We start from the raw sequence: 19,588 nt of genomic DNA, 5'->3' as shown, positions 1-19,588 counted from the left end.
AATGTTAATGGACCTAATGGTATGGTGTAGTGTTAAAAAGATTTGTTTGATGAATTGCCTGCTAGTAAAACCAAAGGAGCCTAATTCAGCCAAACTGTATTTTTAAAGCTGAATGTATTATACTCACGTACAATATAGTATGCCTAATTACAATGATATATGAGAGGTTTGAGTGCTATCAGACAGAATTGATGGAATTTATTCATTTCTGTTATTTATTTAGTGCCAGCTTGTTTATGCAGCACTTTGCAGAGATGGTTAATTCACAACAGTTTAAATGGAGCTTACAGTCTAGATAACACAGATATATTTTGGGGTGTGGTAGGAAACTAGAGGACCCCACCCCGACAAGGGGAGAATTCAGATTCAGTTTACTTGTTAGTTTATATATAGAGGAGTTTGGATTTTTTAGTTTGTGGTATCTCTGCTTGAAGGTACAGGTATGGGACCTGTTATCCAGAATGTTCGGGACCTGGGGTTTTCCGGATAAGGGGTTGTATTGTAATATGGTCTCCATACCTTAAATCTGCTAACAAATCATTTAAACATTATGGAATATTTTCCCTTCAGTAAGGATTTATTATATCTTGTTTAGGATCAAGTACAAGGTACTGTTTTTCACTATTAAAAAGGAAGTCATTTTTAAAAATATGAATTATTTAATTAAAATAGAGCCTATCAGAGATAGCCTTCTCATAATTCCTGCATAGCGGGTTTCTGCCTTATGGATCCAGTACCTGTATATTATTTGTACTGCAGTTTAACAAATGCAGCCAGATTAAATGTATGTCCTATCTATAAATGCTCACTTCTTTTCAAATGTTGTAATGTTTCAGTCACATTATCTATAAATATCCTTGCCTCTAAATTACCATCCAATTATCATAAAAAGGCAGCCTGCTATGGGGTCCTTGAATGTACAATTACTAGAGCAATTTCCCACTGGCCAACGCTGTCGCTTGATGAAATGGAGAGGCTTCAAGTCCAAAGCAATTAGGAAACTTAAAGTGACTTTACCTGTTTTCACTCTGAAACATATTGGTAAAATGTATGGTATAATCACCATAATAGTTAGGTTTAAAATAAATAAAAATAAAAAGTTGTGTGTTGTATTTATGGTTAAATAAAGTATAAGTAACAAATTAACCAATAATTCTGCTATTCTTTAAACTCATTCAAAACAGCAACAGGGAAGCTACAATTAAAAAAGAAATTCTTCCACATATGCCAACTTGTACGTCATGGACCGGTCTCTAATGCCACATATGCCAACTTGTGACGTCATGGACCGGTCTCTTATGCCACATATGCCAACTTGTGACGTCATGGACCGGTCTCTTATGCCACATATGCCAACTTGTACGTCATGGACCAGTCTCTTATGCCACATATGCCAACTTGTACGTCATGGACCAGTCTCTTACGCCACATATGCCAACTTGTACGTCATAGACCGGTCTCTAATGCCACATATGCCAACTTGTGACGTCATGGACCGGTCTCTTATGCCACATATGCCAACTTGTGACGTCATGGACCGGTCTCTTATGCCACATATGCCAACTCGTGACATCATGGACCGGTCTCTTACGCCACATATGCCAACTCGTGACGTCATGGGCTGGTCTCTTACGCCACATATGCCAACTCGTGACGTCATAGGCCGGTCTCTTACGCCACATATGACAACTTGTGACGTCATGGACGGGTCTATAACGCCACCACAAAGGTCACATTTTAAACTCAGCTCTACTGGGTGTTAGACTTCAGTGGCATTGCTGAACCCCAATTTTTAATATTGTATGCTAGTTATTTATACAATGTGCAATATTTTATATTTATTTTACACTGCTGACAAATCAAGGGGGTAATTTATCACCATTCAAATTTTTTTTTGTTTTTTTGCACAAAAACTCCAAAAATTCGAATTATGTTTTAAAAACATGAATGTTCGATATTTATTAAATGTAAAAAAGAACCCAAAAACTCGAATGTAAAACTTCGGCAACGTAAAGCTTGCGAGTTTATGTAGAAGTCTATGGGAGTTGTCCTAAGCAAAGACAAGCCATATTTTTGATTTAAGATTTTCACATTTGTTGAGTATAATTTGAATTCATAAATTTGCAAATTCTAGGTACTTGAGTTTTTATTTGAGCACGTTTTCCATATTAATAAATAAGCAAGCGTTTGAGTTTTTTTTAAATGCAAGTTAAGTTGAAATTGAAAAGAACTCTTGAATAAACAAACTCAGTGTGTGGAAAACTAAGCACGTTTTATCCCCAGTGCTTTATTTATGGTTTTTAATAATTCACAGCATTCTCCCTCCTAGATAAATGTACAACCAAAATGATCTGTTCAGAGCCAGGCTAAGTAGTAATATTTGCACCCAAGTCTAATACTTGGCTTGGTGCAATGCACCTTCTGCCCCAGTTCCCCCCCTACCCTGCAATCATTCAAACCCCTTACCTCTAACCCCCACTTGCTTGCACATACCTGTCCGCTCTGTCTCCCATTCCCTGTTCCCACCTTGCTGTACCACCACCAGAATTGTGCCCCCCCCAAATATTGAACCCTAGGCACAAGTCTATACGCCATACCCCTACTTCCAGCCCTGTCTCTGTCATTGCCACAAAATCAATTGTACAAAATAATTTTCATCAAAAGCAACCTTTGTATCTAGTAATGATAAGTCTAAAGCAATTGCAAAGACACTTAAAGGAGAAGGAAAGTCATTTCGGCATTTTACTGCCAATAGATTTGGCACATTAGTGCCACCTGGAACACTGTATTTATTTTGCAGAAAGTATTGCTATACCTGAGTAAACAGCCCTAGAAGCTCCATCTGATAGCAGCTGCCATTTTATCTTGGTCTTGGTAGCTTCCTGCTGCAGTTATAGCCCTTGGAAGCTTAGATCACACATTCATAAGGGAGGGGGGAGTGAGTTCTTATGCATTCTTTTGGGAGGGGGGAGCAGGAGAAGGGAGAGGTAGAGAGGAGAGACCTGAGCAGACTCAAGCCCCAAACCTGAATGAGCCGTAAAAGAGAGGAAGTCTGATACCGAAGAACATGTTCCCAAAAAAGGAGACAAGAAATCCTGTGTTTATCCTGAGTGCTTACGGCTGTATTTACATAGACCTTTCTGATAAAGCTTACTTAGTTTTTACCTTTCCTTCTCCTTTAAGAACCTGCTCAGAAGAATTGTGAAACATGATTTAACTACAAACTGTATAGCATGAATGAAAATCTTCATAAACAAATTATGTATTAACATTTACTTCTTTGTGGTAGAGACATACTTAAGTCTGGTTTTGCAGACCCCTCCCTGATCCACATCCACTGATCCACAACCCAACCCGCACCCACCACCCTGCTATGCTCTCTACCCAGACCCGCCACCCAACCCTATACCTAATGACTTACCTTACCTTCTTACCTGGGGACCCATGGAGCCTGAAGTGATATCACTCCAGAGGCGAATCAGCCAGGTATCGGTTAAAAATAGCATTCTCATTGGAGGTGGGAGTAGTGGACACATCTGAATTTTGGGCAGGTACCCAAGCAAGGTACCTGTGGCCCTCCTGCAGGGTTAGGGAATTGGGAACTGTATGCCCAAAACCCCGTTGCTTTGCAGGCTTGGTAGCTCATCTGCAAGTGACTGTCTATTTTATTTGTTAGCAAAGCCAGCAAACCTTCATTCGTTCATAATGACAATATTAGGTGCTGAGCCCTTCTACAGATATATTCTACAGGCGATTTCCTATGTATTTCTCCCTGACACATTCAGAATCTAAAGGTGTGCTGTGAGTATATATATATATTACATATATAGGGCTGCTGTTCATTATCAGAAACATACTCGGGAGCTTCACCCTTTTATACATTTAATCTCTCAAGTCTTTCTTCCACAAGAGATTTCAAAGTTTCCTTGACAGCAGGATCACTGCTGGATGCTTGGCAGTGACTTAATTCCTTCTGCTGCTCCGTCGGCGCTTCAGAACGTTCCAGCGTCTGTGCGCTTCGGCTGGTACTGACTGCTGCTACTTCATTAGCGAGGAACTTTGTCTTTTTCTATTCCCATATAGCTGTGAAATTGAAGAGAAAACATCTAAACATCTGTGTTGCAATTAAACTATGACTCAAAAGACTCGTCGCGGTTGCAGCTAGCCCAGATAAATGTTTAAAATAATAGCTGAAAAACATATAAAACATCTCGTGAATGGAAGCTAAAAATCAAAGCGAATGAACTTCCTATAATTGCTATGCATGGGGAATGTATGATCCATGGGTGATTATAAAGAATAGATCAAAAAATTCTCCCTGCTTCCCTTGGGCTACTTCATTCTCCATGAGTTATATTATTGTATGTTGTTATATATGGCTTTTCCATTAAGGAAGTATAATGAATTCTGCTTTAAAAGCCATTTAATTCTAACGCATTAATAATAACCGTTTGTGACAAAATGGGGAAAATGGCAGGATACCCCTGTTGTGATATATTGCTACAAATGGATCTAGGTGCCATCATACGGGACATTATATAGGGAATAATATATTACCTGTTGTTACATATAAAAATATTCAAATCACGATGATCTGGGAAGGTTATCATCTCAAAATCTCGGCCACACTCTAGACGCCCCATGGCATTTATGTATGTGACTCACATTTGTTTATTAGTAGTACAGGCAAGTGCTTATGCTAGATGCAGTTTTGTGTTCTACCTAATCTGTGGCCCCTCTGTAGCATGGAGTTCTAGCTACAGCAATGCGGCCAGGCTATGCCAGGTATTCTCTTTACATAGTTATCATACCTCAGGGAATCAGATGTGGCTGATTATTGGTCATGTCCCCACCATGCTCTTGCTCTACCCCCCAGGGGTATAAATACTGTTGACTTCTGGAAAATTCAGCAGGGTTTACAGCTCTATGTTTTCAGCTGAAATGTATCTTGGTTAAAGGATAAGTAAGCCTTTTTTTATCATAAAAGCCCCTAAAAAGAAACTATATGCCCCTAGAATAACTTACCTTTCTCCCTGCACTCAGTCTAATGCAGATTCTGCACTACAAGCAGCTCAATTGCAGCTCTTTTAGCTACTTCCTGGTCTATTGTGATGCTCCACCCCCTTTTCTTTTCTGAGTTCTTCTCTCTTTGACTGTGAAGATGGTAAAAAGGCTACTGCGCAAGCCTGTTTCCATTGAAACACGAGGCACAAGCATGCACATTAGGCACCCCGTTAAACATTTGGAGAAGAAACCAAACCATGGTACCTGTGAAATATGTATTTGTAACTAAATGTAAATATACCTTTCAGTATGAACTGCCCTTTACTTTGCAGAGAGCTAAGGTCTCTGGGAAGGGTCAGGCTGGCATAACTATGGGTGCTGACATTTACAGTACCTTTTAATGTCTGCATAATCTGCATCCTTTTTAGTAACTGCTTCATTGGACAAAATAGATCCGGTTTGGCCATGTCACATTTAGCGCTTTCCTATTATAGCTGGACCTTTTCTAGTAGTTAGGCAGGTTATATATAGGTATTATGGTTGAACTTGATGGACGTATGTCTTTTTTCAACCCAACTTACTATGTTACTATGTTACTATGTAAGTCATTTTTCAATTGGTCTTAATTACTTATTTTGTATGGTTTTGAATGATTGACTTCCTATTCTATTTGCAGCATTCAAAACCCTGAAAGTTGTTATATCACTGACATGAACTGTAATTAAGAGCTTTATCCTCTTGTGCTATTCTAGTCTTTAATTATCATCTGCTGTAGTAGGAACAAAATGCATTTTTCTTTTTGCAGACATGACTCTATTTCTTCTTTGTCTTCTCATTTTATAGATCTTATTAGCAATGCCGTTGCCTTTAATGCAGATGATGCAATTAAGTCGGCTCAGGTGAGGTTTTATTTCTTTCATTATAATGTACATTATTAATATGATATTCTTTTCATTATTTGAGTATTCTTGTTCTTGTTATAAAAGAATTGATACTGTGGCTGATTGTGACATTTCTTAAGTGTCTGACAAGAACCTGGAACAGACTGGGGATACTTCCATCCAAACACAAAAAAGTGGCGATACATTTTTTCAGAAGTAAAGGCAAACATATTTTCATCCAACACAAATTTCCTTTGTAATTGCTATGCATTTTGTCTGGCAACAGTAAAAATCTTTTATTGCGTTGACAGTATACTTTTACTTTCACTATATAAATTAATTCAATCTTGTTTCCATTACCCCTGGAATTCACAATTCACAGAAAGCAGGCAGGCACCATTTTGTGGACATTGTTTTTAAGGCAAGCTTTACATCATTGTTCCCCAACCAGTGGCTCGTGAGCAACATGTTGCTTGCCAACCCTTTGGATGTTGCTCCCAGGGGCCTCAAAGCAGGTGTTTATTTTTGAATTTCTGGCAAGGAGGCAATTTGGTTTGCATACAAACCAAGAATAATGCTAAACAGAGCCTTCTGTAGGCTGCCAGTCCCACATAGGGGCTATCAAATAGCCAATTATAGCTCTCACTGGCACCCCCATAAAACTTTTTCACACTTGTGTTGCTCCCCAATACGTTTTCCATTTAAATGTGGGTATAAAAGATTGGAGACCCCTGCGTACATAAGTAGCGCTTTATAAATAAAGATATACATACATACATACATGCCCATGCACTGGCTACACAATGAGATGGTTGAGGGGGGGGTAAGGAGTTATTAGGAGTATTATGCAGCTTTTTATGTCTGGGTGCAGGTCCCGTTTAAAAGGGACATATACCCCCATGGAGCAGTTTAACACTGCAGATATTGTGAATGTGCAACAGGAAGACCTCCCTCTGGTTTGCCCAAAGCATTGGCAAGACAGATCAGCAAAATTTCAAGTTCATAGTATTCCGTGGCTTACTGGCCAATTCACTCTGACTGTAGGCAGGTGGAGAGAAGTGGATATGCAGCCCCTTGCAGCTGATGGTCCACAACCAACCTGTCCTGGCAATCCACCCTTATTTATAGATCTGCCCCATCTCTGATTCCACTTCTTCAAATAGAGGTTGCCTTGGGCAGAAGCAGGACATAGTAAGGTCGCAGGGATGGAGGAAGAAAGTGCTTGGCCCGAATCAATTTTCAACCTGCAAATCTTGCGTGGATGTTGGCCTGAACCGGCCCGACCCACGGCTAAACTTTTAGGTCCTGCAAGTTTTGGCCCGACTTACACTGACAGACAAAGGGTTGGACTGAGTGCAGCTACACAGAGGATATTGACCTGAAAAAAAGGGAAAGCATGCATTTTCTGCCTGTTTCTGCATGTAGCTCTACTCAGTCCGACCCTGTGGCTGATGGTGCAGCTGCAAGGAGCTGCGGATGAGAGCGAATCCTCTTCTCTCTGTCTGTCTACAAAACAGAGACAGAGAGATAAAGGTAAAAGTGGAGGGGAAAAGTGATGAAACTTGCTGGAGCTATTCTCCTAGCACTCTGCTAGCCTATCGCCAAAGCTTCCTAATAACCCCCAGTCCTAAACCAACCCTAGGAGATGCAAAATGGAGAAGAGAAAAACAGGAAGGGAGGTATAAGGATTTCCACCCACTTGCATCCACTACTGCCCTTTTGAGTCACTAATGCAGGAAGCATCTCCTGATTCTTCTCTGCCCAGTTCTATCTTTTAGTGTGATGGGCTGTTACTGCTGATTTGTGATAAACTTTCTGGTCTCTTATAAGCTACGGTTTCACCTAGGAATACATCCATTTGGTCACAAATATGCCTAAGTAGGATCAATAACGATAGGCATTTTATAGACCAATAGTAGCGTTTAGCTGCATTTATATATTGTAGTTTTCAGTTCATTCTTCAGACTTTCTTGCCACCTGCTGCCTTCTGTGCTCAAATCTGCCAACCCCAGATAAGCTTCCTATGAGCAAATAGCTGTAAGCACCACGTTGACATTTCCTCTACTGAACTAATAACTATCGTGCGATAATATAGTGCTATTTAAATCCCAGCATGTCTCTATGAAGGGATGCCCTGCAGCAGCTTACTGATTAAGTACATGAAGTAAAACTGTGCCTGACCAAAAACAGCTGTCACTATTCATTTGAAAAGGAAATAAAGTGCCACATTTGAACAAACCTGCTTTTCTTTGATGATAGAGAAATACTGGTTATTGGAATAATAATGAACGTAGATTGTATGTGCAGTCACAGAATGGTAACGCATTGGATTAGGATTTATAATGGATATAAGTGTAAACTGCTGTTAATGCAGTGTCACGCCCTTCTCTGATTGGTTACATAGCTCGCATAGATGATACCCGTCACGCTCCATCTCTCCTGTATCCAACCTCTTATCAGTTTGCAGGTTGCTGCGTGCACAGAACATTCTTTCTGTATTAATGCATTCTAAGCTAAGGATTCTGTATTGCTTGCCTCTCCTGAGGCAAATGTAATATTTCATAGATAACAGTACAACAGCTTAAACAGTCCAGAGAGCATTTCCTGCATGTAACGGTCTGTTTCATTCCACTGTATGATTGTGGAGATGGCTCCCACCCCCCTTTCTTCCAACACTTATTTTTTAACCAAAACCATAGCAAAACACAGACAACATATTTTCGGATGAGATTCGGCCACAGCTTTATTTTAGCTATGAAATACAGGTATGGGATCTCATATCCGGAAACCCATTATCCAGGAAGGCCATCTCCCATAGACTCCATAATAAGCAAATAATTTTAATTTTATAAAATGATTTCCTTTTTCTCTGTAATAATAAAACAGAATCTTGTACTTATTCCTAACTAATATATAAAGAATCCTTATTGGAGCCAAAACTGTCCATTTGGGTTTATTCAATATTTAAATAATTTTTAGCAGACTTTGGTTGTGGCAATCCCAATTACGGAAAGATCCCTTATCCAGAAAACTCCAGGTCCCAAGCATTCTGGATAACAGGGCCCATAAACAACAACTATTTCAGTGAGATAAAATAACATTTAATGGCTCAAAATTAATAAACAATTTCATTTGAAACAAACCATACTATACCAAACAATGGAAAGGTGCATCCCAGAGTCTCATGGTACCTACTCTCTGATGAAGCACCTATTGGTGCGAAATGCGTTAGGAGAGTGGGTACCATGAGACACTGGGATGCACCTTTCCATTGTTTGGTATCAGGGCCGCCATCAGAAATCACAGGGCCCCTCACAATAAAGTTTTCTGGGCCCCCCCTCCTCCCACATCCCCAATGGCCCCTCCCCCAGTGACCCCTCCCATCAATACAAAGGACATAAAACTTTGGTAGCCAGGGCCACCTAAAACATTGGTGTCCAGGAGTTACATTTTGCATTGGTGAAAGGGCAGGTACCCCCTAAATCATTGCTAGCCAGCCCAGGGCCTCCTAAAATTTTGGTAGCCAGGGCCCCCCTAAACAGCCCCCCCCCAAAGCATCCTCCAGCTTCCCCCAGGCCCCCCCCCCAAAGCATCCTCCAGGGCCCCCCACCCAAAAGCATCCTCCAGCTTCCCCCAGCCCCCCCCAAAGCATCCTCCAGCTTCCTCCAGGGCCTCCCCCCCAAAGCATTCTCCAGTTTCCCCCAGGGCCCCCTCCCCCCAAAGCATTCTCCAGCTTCCCCCAGGGCCCCCCCACAAAGCATTCATGTTCCATTGACCAGGAGAGATCAGGCAAAACTCTATAGACTGTATCATCACTGGCTCTTTTACAGAAGGCCAAAACTATCCTGACAGATAATATGGCCAAAAGTATCTGGGCTTGTTTCAGCACAAGAAGCATGGTGTTTTATGGACAATCAGTCACCCACAAGTCTAACATCACAAGAGTTGCCTGCTGCCGCGGTGTCCTCCGCTATGTGCCGCGGCTCCCCGCTACTTCTGCGCTTTTATAAGGTTGCGCCCCCTGCTTGTGACGTCAGCACGCACGGGCGCAACCTTATAAAAGCGCAGAAGTAGCGGAGGATGCTACGGAGCTGAAGGAAGCGAGGGCCCGTACTTCATTAAAGGGGGCCCGAGCTAAGAAAACTTTAGAGCGGCCGGGCCCCATTTAAAGCTAAAAACGTCCGGGCCTGGAACGATTGTCTCCCCTGTGCCCCCCTGATGGCGGCCCTGTTTGGTAAAGTATGGTTTGATTCAATTGAAATTGTTTGTTTAATTTTGAGCCATTAAATGTTATTTTATCTCACTGAAATAGTTGTTGTTTGTTTGTTCATATATTGATTCAGGGCCTATAAGTGGGATACAATTTGCAGATTCCCTTTCCCAATTTAACAGGTTCCATACTTGTACAAAGCTTTGTTACCAAAACATAACATCCATGATAAACAAGCCCGTATGTAAGCCATTGCATGGAGCAATGGCTACATTGTTCCCAAAACATTTATAACCTGACAAAAGTACATACATGACAATTAATTAAAGGAACAGTAACACCAAAAAATCAAAGTGTATAAAAGTAATAACAATATAATGTACTGTTGCCCTGCATTGCTACAATTGGTGTGTTTGCCTCAGAAAGACTACTTATATTTTATATAAGTTAGCTGCTGTGTAGCCATGGGGGCAGCCATTCAAAGGAGAAAAGGCACAGGTTACTTAGCAGATAACAGATAAACCCCCATTATATGGGGCTTATCTACTAGTTATCTGCTTTGTAACCTGTGCCTTTTCTCCTTTTTTTCCAGCTTGAATGGCTGCCTCCATGGCTACACAGCAGCTTATTTATATAGTAGCTTTTCTGTAGCAAAAACACCAGTTTTTTGCAGAGCAACAGCACATTATATTTTAATTACTTTAAAACACACAACACAACAGGTGGTAGCCAGGAGTGGGGAAAAAGGGGGAAGGCCTCTTATAAAGGTAAAAGGGGAGGGGAAAGATGATGAAACTTGCTGGAGCTATTCCCCTAGCACTCTGCTAGCCTATTACCAAAGCTTCCTTATAACCCCCAGTCCTAACCCAACCCTAGGAGACTCAAAATGGAGAAGAGAAAAACAGGGAGGGGAAGGAGAGGTGTAAGGATTTCCATCCACTTGCACGCCACAGTCCCAAGCACTTTCTTTAAACAGTTGAGCACTCCTCAATTATATGTTCAGAAGGATTGATTTTTCATGGTAGAAACTATTATTACTTTCATTTATAATACAAATTATTAGTCTTTTTATTAAAAATATTTTTCAGAATGTTATAGAATGGCTTACTCTTAGCAACTCTTCAACTGGTAATCATTTCTTTTATAGTTTTGGAATAATTTGCCTTCCTCTTCTGTCTATCTTCACTTTTCAAACCGAGGTTGCTGACCCCAGCAGCCTAAAAACTCTATTCCTCTGTGAAGCTACAATTTTATGGTTGTTGTTACTTTTTATTACTTATATTTCTAATCAGGCCCTTCAAACGGAAGAGTTGTTGAAAAAAAACCTAAATATTTAAAAAACTAATAGCTAAAAGCTAATAATAAAAAAATGACGACCAAGGTATATGGCCACCTTTACACTAATAAAGGTGTTTGAAGGTGAGACTGGAAGACTGAACAATGTATTGTATTTATTTGATTTATATACCACCACAAGTGTATGAATTGGTTTACAAATGCGAAAATACAAATGGGTGCAGTATATATAAATCAGTTGGACTAAACACATATGTGCTTTGAGTTTCAGTGCACAATCGGAAAGAGTTCCCTGTCCTAAAGAACTTACATTTATGAGGAGACGTTATGTGTAGAGAGAGAAAATAGGCCGGTTCTCACTTATAGATATTCAGGGAACAGCCAGTATATTGCCTGAGGATGAACCTAAATAGCAGAGTCACTAGCTGGGTTGTTTGGCATTCACTGAAATGGCCAAAGCCTAATGTGTCAATATGCACAAATCCATGCTGTGGACATGCTGTTCCTACATTAGTACCCCGGGGCAGTGCAGTTTTCATAAAACAGGAGTATTGGCCTGGGGTCTCAGATAAGTGATTATTAATAATAGGGGTGCTCAACATTTTGGAACCCCCCTAGTGATTAGGCCTTTCCTTCCCCTTTATGTACACAGACAACTTAAAGGAACAGTAACATCAAAAAATTAAAGTGTTTTAAAGTAATTAAAATATAATGTGCTGTTGCTCTGCAAAAAACTTGTGTTTTTGCTACAGAAAAGCTACTATATAAATAAGCTGCTGTGTAGCCATGGGGGCAGCCATTCAAGCTGGCAAAAAGGAGAAAAGGCACAGGTTACTTAGCAGATAACTAGTAGATAAGCCCCATATAAGGGGGGTTTATCTGTTATCTGCTAAGCAACCTGTGCCTTTTCTCCTTTGAATGGCTGCCCCCATGGCTACACAGAAGCTTACTTATATAAACTATAGTAGTCTTTCTGAGGCAAGCACACAAGTTGTAGCAATGCAGGGCAACAGTACATTATATTGTTATTACTTTTATACACTTTCATTTTGTGATGTTACTGTTCCTTTAACAACACAGACAAGCTGAGTATTGGTACTTGGGCACAGATTTGGCTGTTTCAGTATGGTCTATTGGCTTTCATTTTTCATAATGAGGCAAAAGGAGATTCCTGTGGAGCCAACAGCTCATATTGAGAGACTAAGATTTGCATATTTATATGACTCTTACTTTCGACTGGATAAAAACCTAAAAGAGCAAGTCTCGGACCTATTTAAATGTTAGAGCCATCAAATGTTACGGCACTGAAAATAAAGCACGAGGGATGCGACTGTATCTGTATTTTCATAATCTGTACAGATTGGGGGGAGTTTTAGGAGCGAGGCTTTATGTCGCTCAGTCATCCCATAATTACATCTTGTTCCGCGTGCAGAGTAATCAAATTTTATAGCAGTGGACTGTTAATGGCAAGTAAGAAAAAATCAATTCTTTAATTAGATAAGTAAATGCCTTACTTTAAATAGTTGGGATTATACCTGCTAATCAGTTTGGGGCTTCATTTTAATACAGGAGCCATCAGGGAAAAAATGCCATAAATATAACAAGACTTAATTATGAATTCTACAGTGACTTCTAAAATATTTAATGCCTATTGCTCTAATTATAGATTTTAAAGAAATATTAAATATAAATATATTAAAAATAGAATATGTACATGTAACCAAACCTTATCGTTTTCGGTTCATATTAAGATGTGACCAATAATGGTCCTGCATGTGGGTATTCCTCTGCATGTAGTTTTTCTGCATCTTGCCCCCAGCACAGGCAGTAAGTATATAGGATTCTCATTGCAGCCCGTGGCATTGCAAAACAAGTTCTGTTGTTCCCATCTTGATGCTGTTTAGGGTTGTATTTAGTAGGGATGCACCACATCCAGAATGGGAGTTTGGGATTCCGCCAAGATTCAGCCTTTTTCAGCAGGATTTGGCCAAATCCACGGTCCTGGATGAACTGAATCCAAATCCTTAAAATCGTTTGGGCTGAACTTTTCCTTCTGCCCACTACTCTTACTTTGTCCTTACTATGTCCTATTTTTAAACACCGAAAAAAAATAAATAAAGGTTTTGCGCTGAACTCAAATCCAAATAAAGGCAGCTCTCAGTAGTGTAGAATCCTCTGCTTCCTACACACAAACAAGGAAGTGCTTAAAAAGAAAAGGAGAGAGCGCACAAGGGAAAATTGCCTTAGTGTATCACCAATGGTGTAATTACAAGGTTTCAAAATCCAGTTACTAATTAGCAGGACATGTGAGTAAAATGCATCAGGTAAGGATCCACCACAGTCCTCCCCCTCCAGGCTATTTACTCACTAACACAATATTGAGGATTGCTTTTCAAAAGACAAGTTGATCCCTCAGGATTTCAGCAATGGCTATCCATTCAATCAGTGTGTAAAAAGGCAAAAAAAGATACCATTGTGCATTAAAATTTTTAATGATGTATAAATACTGTAATTAAAACAGATGTCTACTCACAAACTTCATAAAAGTGCATAAATATCAAAAGATGAGATGCTGACTGCTCCTGGCTTCCACTTGCTCTGCCCTGCCTCCATTTGAGTGGTCAAAGATGGGTAGGTCCACCTCTGGCCTATAAATACTAATGACTCAGGAGCGTGCTGGTCCACTCACCTATGGTTAAACTGCACATCACTTGCTCCTAAGGGCCACCCTACCTAAAGCTAACACCCAAGAAATGGGACCTAAGGTGCCTATACGGCCCTGATCCTGTGCCCCTCCTTATTTTCTACCATACCATCTTGTTGGTGAATGATAGGAGCACAACATGCCTCTAAACAGGGGCACCAACTATAAAGTTTTATACTAGTCCCTGTTAATAGTAAAAAAAAAACAAACTAAAAACTGGAATGGGGGATATATATATATATATATACAGTATATGTGTTTATATATTTGTAAATGGCATAGTCTGAATTAAGAACATACCTATAAGAACATACTCACTATTGCGCATGTCTCTCCTAGCCGTCTCCACCCACCCACCCCTGCCATGCGGCCCATGCCCTACCTGATTAAGTAGAGAGAGTTTGCAATTGACAATTATGTTAAAGCACTGTATATTTCTGACTCTATCCTTTGCAAGTATTCTAGAAATGACCAACTGCATGCAAGTATAACAGCAAAGTCTCCTTTCCATCAGTAAGCTATAGATAAATTTAATAGATAATGAAACTGTAATAACAAGTGCCCATTTGGCAAGTCACATTTTGAGGGATTGGCACGTGGTACCTGATTGAAGGGCTAGTTGGCTCAGAGACAGAGTATCCCTGGCAGTGATTTTCAGATGTTGGCAATTGTGGGACAATCAGGGAGCAATAATGAAAAAGAAAGTGGTTATAATAGACTTACAGAATATATGTTTGATGTAATGCGTCCCACGAGTGCCATTATACCCCCGTATGGCATAACGAATATAGCAATAGATTTGAGTTGTAGGCATCGGTGATAGTACTAAGAGATGAGCATTTATATTTACACTTACAAGTATTTCTCAGTGAATGGTTTAATGATCTGTTTTATTGTCTGTGACAGCACTGGATAAATAATTGGGGAAGTGCAATTGAAGCTAGACAGAGGAGCCGGTAAGTGTTTTCTCGGTGATGGACGGCTCCTTTGCCGCGCACTTGATGGGATCAATGCAGTGAGATGAAAGCACAGCCTTTTGGCCTTGAATGAATATTTGACAATCTGCCCACACACATAGCTGTCTTTGGGAATCAGTCATCTCATTTTATTGTACTTCGCTGTCCTTCTTTAAGTCCAGTGCTTGGGGCCTCCTCCTTCATTCATTCCTTCAGTAGTCAGAATAAATAATCGTGCACCGAGAGTTATGTATTCATTATATTAATTGATGCACAATTAGGGTTGCCACCTGTTTGGTCCAAACTGCCTGTCCAGATTTCAGGCTTGTTGGACAGGACACTTCCCTAATTGATGCTAAATTCAGGCAATAATGGGACACCTTGGCATAACCCTACCCTCTGACCACCAGACCACCCCTAAACAGCATTATTCCACCCCCCTGTCCAGACAGTCTGATGATTAAAGGTGCCAATCTCATGTAAAAGTACGGACAGTTCACAACTTTACTGCTTTATAAGTAGTAAGAAAGTCCCATAGGCTAATCATTTTATCCTTTATGTGATTGTAATAGTAAATATTTATGGCTATGGCATTCAAGTACTAGCATCCTAGCGCAGTAGATTTTAGGGCACATGCACGTCTGATAGTACAGTGAGAAAAGCACAGTTTCAAGTGAACTTGCCAATTTTTCACCAGTATTGCATTGTCATTGTGGTCGCAAACAAGCAATGCTCTTGACACAGTTGCAATTCACCTACCACAATTGCATCCTATCCACCATCATTCATTCAAAAGCATGTGTGCTTCATTGCAAATAGGTTGCACTTGCATATAATACTTTTGATGTCTATCTGGTGACACATGTGCCCTATTCTTTTGGTGCAACTGAATTGTGCCGATTGCTCAGCAGTTAAGTGTGACTGAAGTTTATCAGAGCACAGTTCACATGGCTGTGGCACCCTGGGAAATGAAGAATATGGCTAGCCCCATGTGAAATTTCAAAATTAAATATTAAAAAAAAAAAATCTGTTTGTGTTTTTGAAAAACAGATTTAATTTCAGGATTCTGCTGGAGAAGCTCTATTAACTGATGTGTTTTGAAAAAACCTGTTTCCCCATGACAGTATTCCTTTAATGAAGGTGGTTTTATCCACAACTGAATGCAAAGAAAGTGCGGGAGCTGCAACTGCGCAACAGACATACATGAGCCTTTTTATGTTTGAGTTCCACGGTAATCAGTGTGTGAAAGCAACTTGATCCCACCTGTAAAAGACTGACAACTTGCAAGGGTTAAAAGGTTGAGCTGTATATACATTTTTTTCTATTGGCTTTATTTTTCTCTATCCTTCAGTGAAGATATTCCTGGTTTAACTTTAGCATGTGCAATCCTGTATGCACTGTGAACGCAACTGTGCAAAAAAAGCCTGCCATTTAGTTAGGGGTGGCATGGCAATCAAGAAGATTTGGCATGATGATATTGGGGGTGTGGTTACATTAAAGTCTCATATATGGCTCTCTCCTTAGCAAGGACAATGTCTTGGGTTTCCTGTTAGCCAATGCAGTGGCGGCAATTAAAGGGATTTGTAACATCCTGCCTGGATTCGATCCGGTGATCTGCTGTTTTGTATGCAGCCTGCATTAGCATTACCCTGTCTGAGCAGACAGCTAGGCTCACCTTAGTTTGCAGGCAGGCATAGTGAATTGCTGTTACTAATCTGGCCACAGGTGCTCATAGTTAGCGATAAGTCTGGCTATAAAATCCCCAGCTCTGTGCTTGCCCGCTGTAGGTAAAGCTCCCTTGTTCCTTGGTGCTACAATTGCTACATTCCTGTTCCTGGTACTTCATGCCTGCTCCTGTCCCCTGTGTTGTTTTCTGGTACTGACCCTGGCTTGTTTCTGAATTAGAGTTTGTCTTATGTTTCCACTGCTGTTTTCTGGTACTGACCCGGCCTGCCTAACTACGCCTAATTCTGTTGGAACTGGGTCCTTCCCTGCAGTAATGTTTGGCTCCCTACGCCTCCTACTTGTGCCTGCACCCGAAGGAATGGAATATGCTCGGGTGCAGGCACATGTAGCGGAAATACGCATAAAAATATAATAAAAATGCGTAATTTGGAAGTCTTGCATTTTTATGCGTATTTCGGCTACATTTGCCCGCCCCCGAGCATATTCCATTCATTTGGGTGCAGGCACAAGTAGGAGGCGTAGGGCGGTATTTTCAGCAAGTGCTTTTCCGCAACCCCTATTCTGAAAATGCTAAACATAACTTTCAAGAACAACTGCATTAGTTTTGACTCATCAGGTGCAACTGCAGATTATGCAACTTGGTTTATACACTGGAATTATGGGGGCAGGGGGATGCTGCATCAATTTGCGTCTAAAATTTTACTTTCTACACTTTTATACGCCTAATAATAAAAATGCGTAATTTGGAAGTCTTGCATTTTTATGCGTATTTCGGCTACATTTGCCCGCCCCCGAGCATATTCCATTCATTTGGGTGCAGGCACAAATAGGAGGCGTAGGGCGGTATTTTCAGCAAGTGCTTTTCCGCTTGCCAAAAATATCTGCCTTACGCCTCGTCTGGTATTAGCCTTACAGGCAGAAGAGCACGTCAACACTGAAGTCCACTTACTCCGCTGGGGTTTGAGTTTGTCATATGTGGCAGGTTTAAGGGTTGCTAGCATTTCATATTTTATTTTGCCTAATAGAAATTATTAGAACTGAATAAATAGATAAATATATCCTAGCTCATATATTGTAATTTTAGCCTTAGTAGGGGCTAATTACTCCACTGCTTCTTTGGCAAGTTCCTTACTTCACAAATGTATCTGATTGGTTTACAGTCAGTGATAAGTACAGGCCGACCAACCAATGACATTGTGGAATTCTATAGCATTAGAGAACTCCTCAGCAACACAATTGCTTTGCAATGAAGAGTTTTTTTTTTTTTTTAAAAAACAATCCTTTTATTTAAAAATACATAACATGAAGTTTCCTGGGCAACGTCAGGTACACCAGCTAGTTAATATATATTTTGACATTTACTGCTAAATTGCACTTACATCTTCTTTACATTCTGTTCATGTTCACTTTTATATCTGTTTTGCTTATTTCAGAATAGGGTATAAGGGGTCATTTACAAACTGCTCTAAAATGGACACAATGAAGAGCTCATATTGACTCAAAGTTCAACGTGGTTGCTAATGCATCCATCCTGCATCTTATAATAAAAGGTGTGCAGCCCTGGAGCTACTGCCCCCTGGCCTATTGATGCGACCGCAGTGAATGGGATGCAAGCGCAGAGTGTGCACTCTGGAACTGACCCAACCCCTATTCTGAAAATGCTAAACATAACTTGCAAGAACAACTGCATTAGTTTTGACTCATCAGGTGCAACTGCAGATTATGCAACTTGGTTTATACACTGGAATTATGGGGGCAGGGGGATGCTGCATCAATTTGCGTCTAAAATGTTACTTTCTACACTTTTATACACCTTATAATAAACATATTTAGGCACTAAATAAAGTATCAGGTATTTTATGTTTTTCTCCAATGCAATGTAATGGCTACACATTTTATTTCTTGTAGTTTTTTGGTTGGCTGTCAAATGATAAAAACATTTCCAGCTAAGTGCTATAACTACTTAAAGATATTTTAATATTTAAACCACTTTGTAGTATCGGCAAAAATTAACACTTCATAAATTTTTAATAGCAGACCTTTTTTATTAGATCATATATTCTAGTCTTGGTTTCATGAACTCCTAAATGTTTCCATTTTATTAAATTTGAAATGTGCAGGTTTACTTAAGGAAAAGGATTGGTAAAATAGATGTTAGACTATAAATGAATATTATAATACTTTTATTATTAACAGTTAATTAGTTGTTACCCTAATGAACTGCAAATGAGAGAAGGGCAATGTTACATGTCCAATCTGACATTTTTCCCCTAAAAAATAGTGTCAGATGGGCTTTCAAAAAAATCGTATTAGTATTGCATATTGGTGTAATTGTTGTCCAAATCATTTTTGACAATAATCACACATATATATGTATATTTTGTGTTTGTATTTAAATAGTGCCACGTTATATGCAGTACATATCGGCACTATAATAAGGGGAGCAACAATGTTAGTATATAAATGAAAGGTAGATATAGTTACAATAGCATCAAGGATTAAGGTGTTGGTAAAGAAGTTCCATAGAGCTTGCAGAAACAAATGGAAGGGTAATAATCTCACCTATAATTGGCAAGATTGAAGGTGGTCATATACTGGAAGATCTTCTCATTTGGTGAGGTCACCAAATGAGCAGACCTTTTCCCGATATGCCTACCTTGAGGTGGCCGATATTGGATTTATCCAGTTGTTGAGCACTAGGGCCAAACGATCAGATCACATTGGTGGGATAGAGGCCATTGGGTTGGGGGACACATCAATGTACCAATGTGCCCCCAATCCCGATCGACATCTTGATCATTTTAAGACAGATATTGGTCTGGAAGGCCAGTCTGAGGGCCCAATTGGGGGG

At 40.1% G+C, this 19,588-nt stretch overlaps 1 protein-coding gene across 2 annotated transcripts in view; it reads left to right on the top strand.

Moving 5' to 3' along the window:
* The window catches only part of b3glct (beta 3-glucosyltransferase), a 196,651-nt gene that overhangs the window by 29,318 nt on the left and 147,745 nt on the right, over positions 1-19,588 (top strand). For both annotated transcript variants that reach the window (XM_031896123.1, NM_001079083.1), the window contains 1 exon segment: positions 5,848-5,903. In XM_031896123.1, the coding sequence (XP_031751983.1) occupies positions 5,848-5,903 (56 nt within the window).

Source organism: Xenopus tropicalis, chromosome 2 (assembly GCF_000004195.4).
Source record: "Xenopus tropicalis strain Nigerian chromosome 2, UCB_Xtro_10.0, whole genome shotgun sequence".
NCBI classification, from domain to species: domain Eukaryota; kingdom Metazoa; phylum Chordata; class Amphibia; order Anura; family Pipidae; genus Xenopus; species Xenopus tropicalis.
Note: the sequence above shows the minus strand (reverse complement) of the source record. Positions and strands in the feature narration are given on the sequence as shown.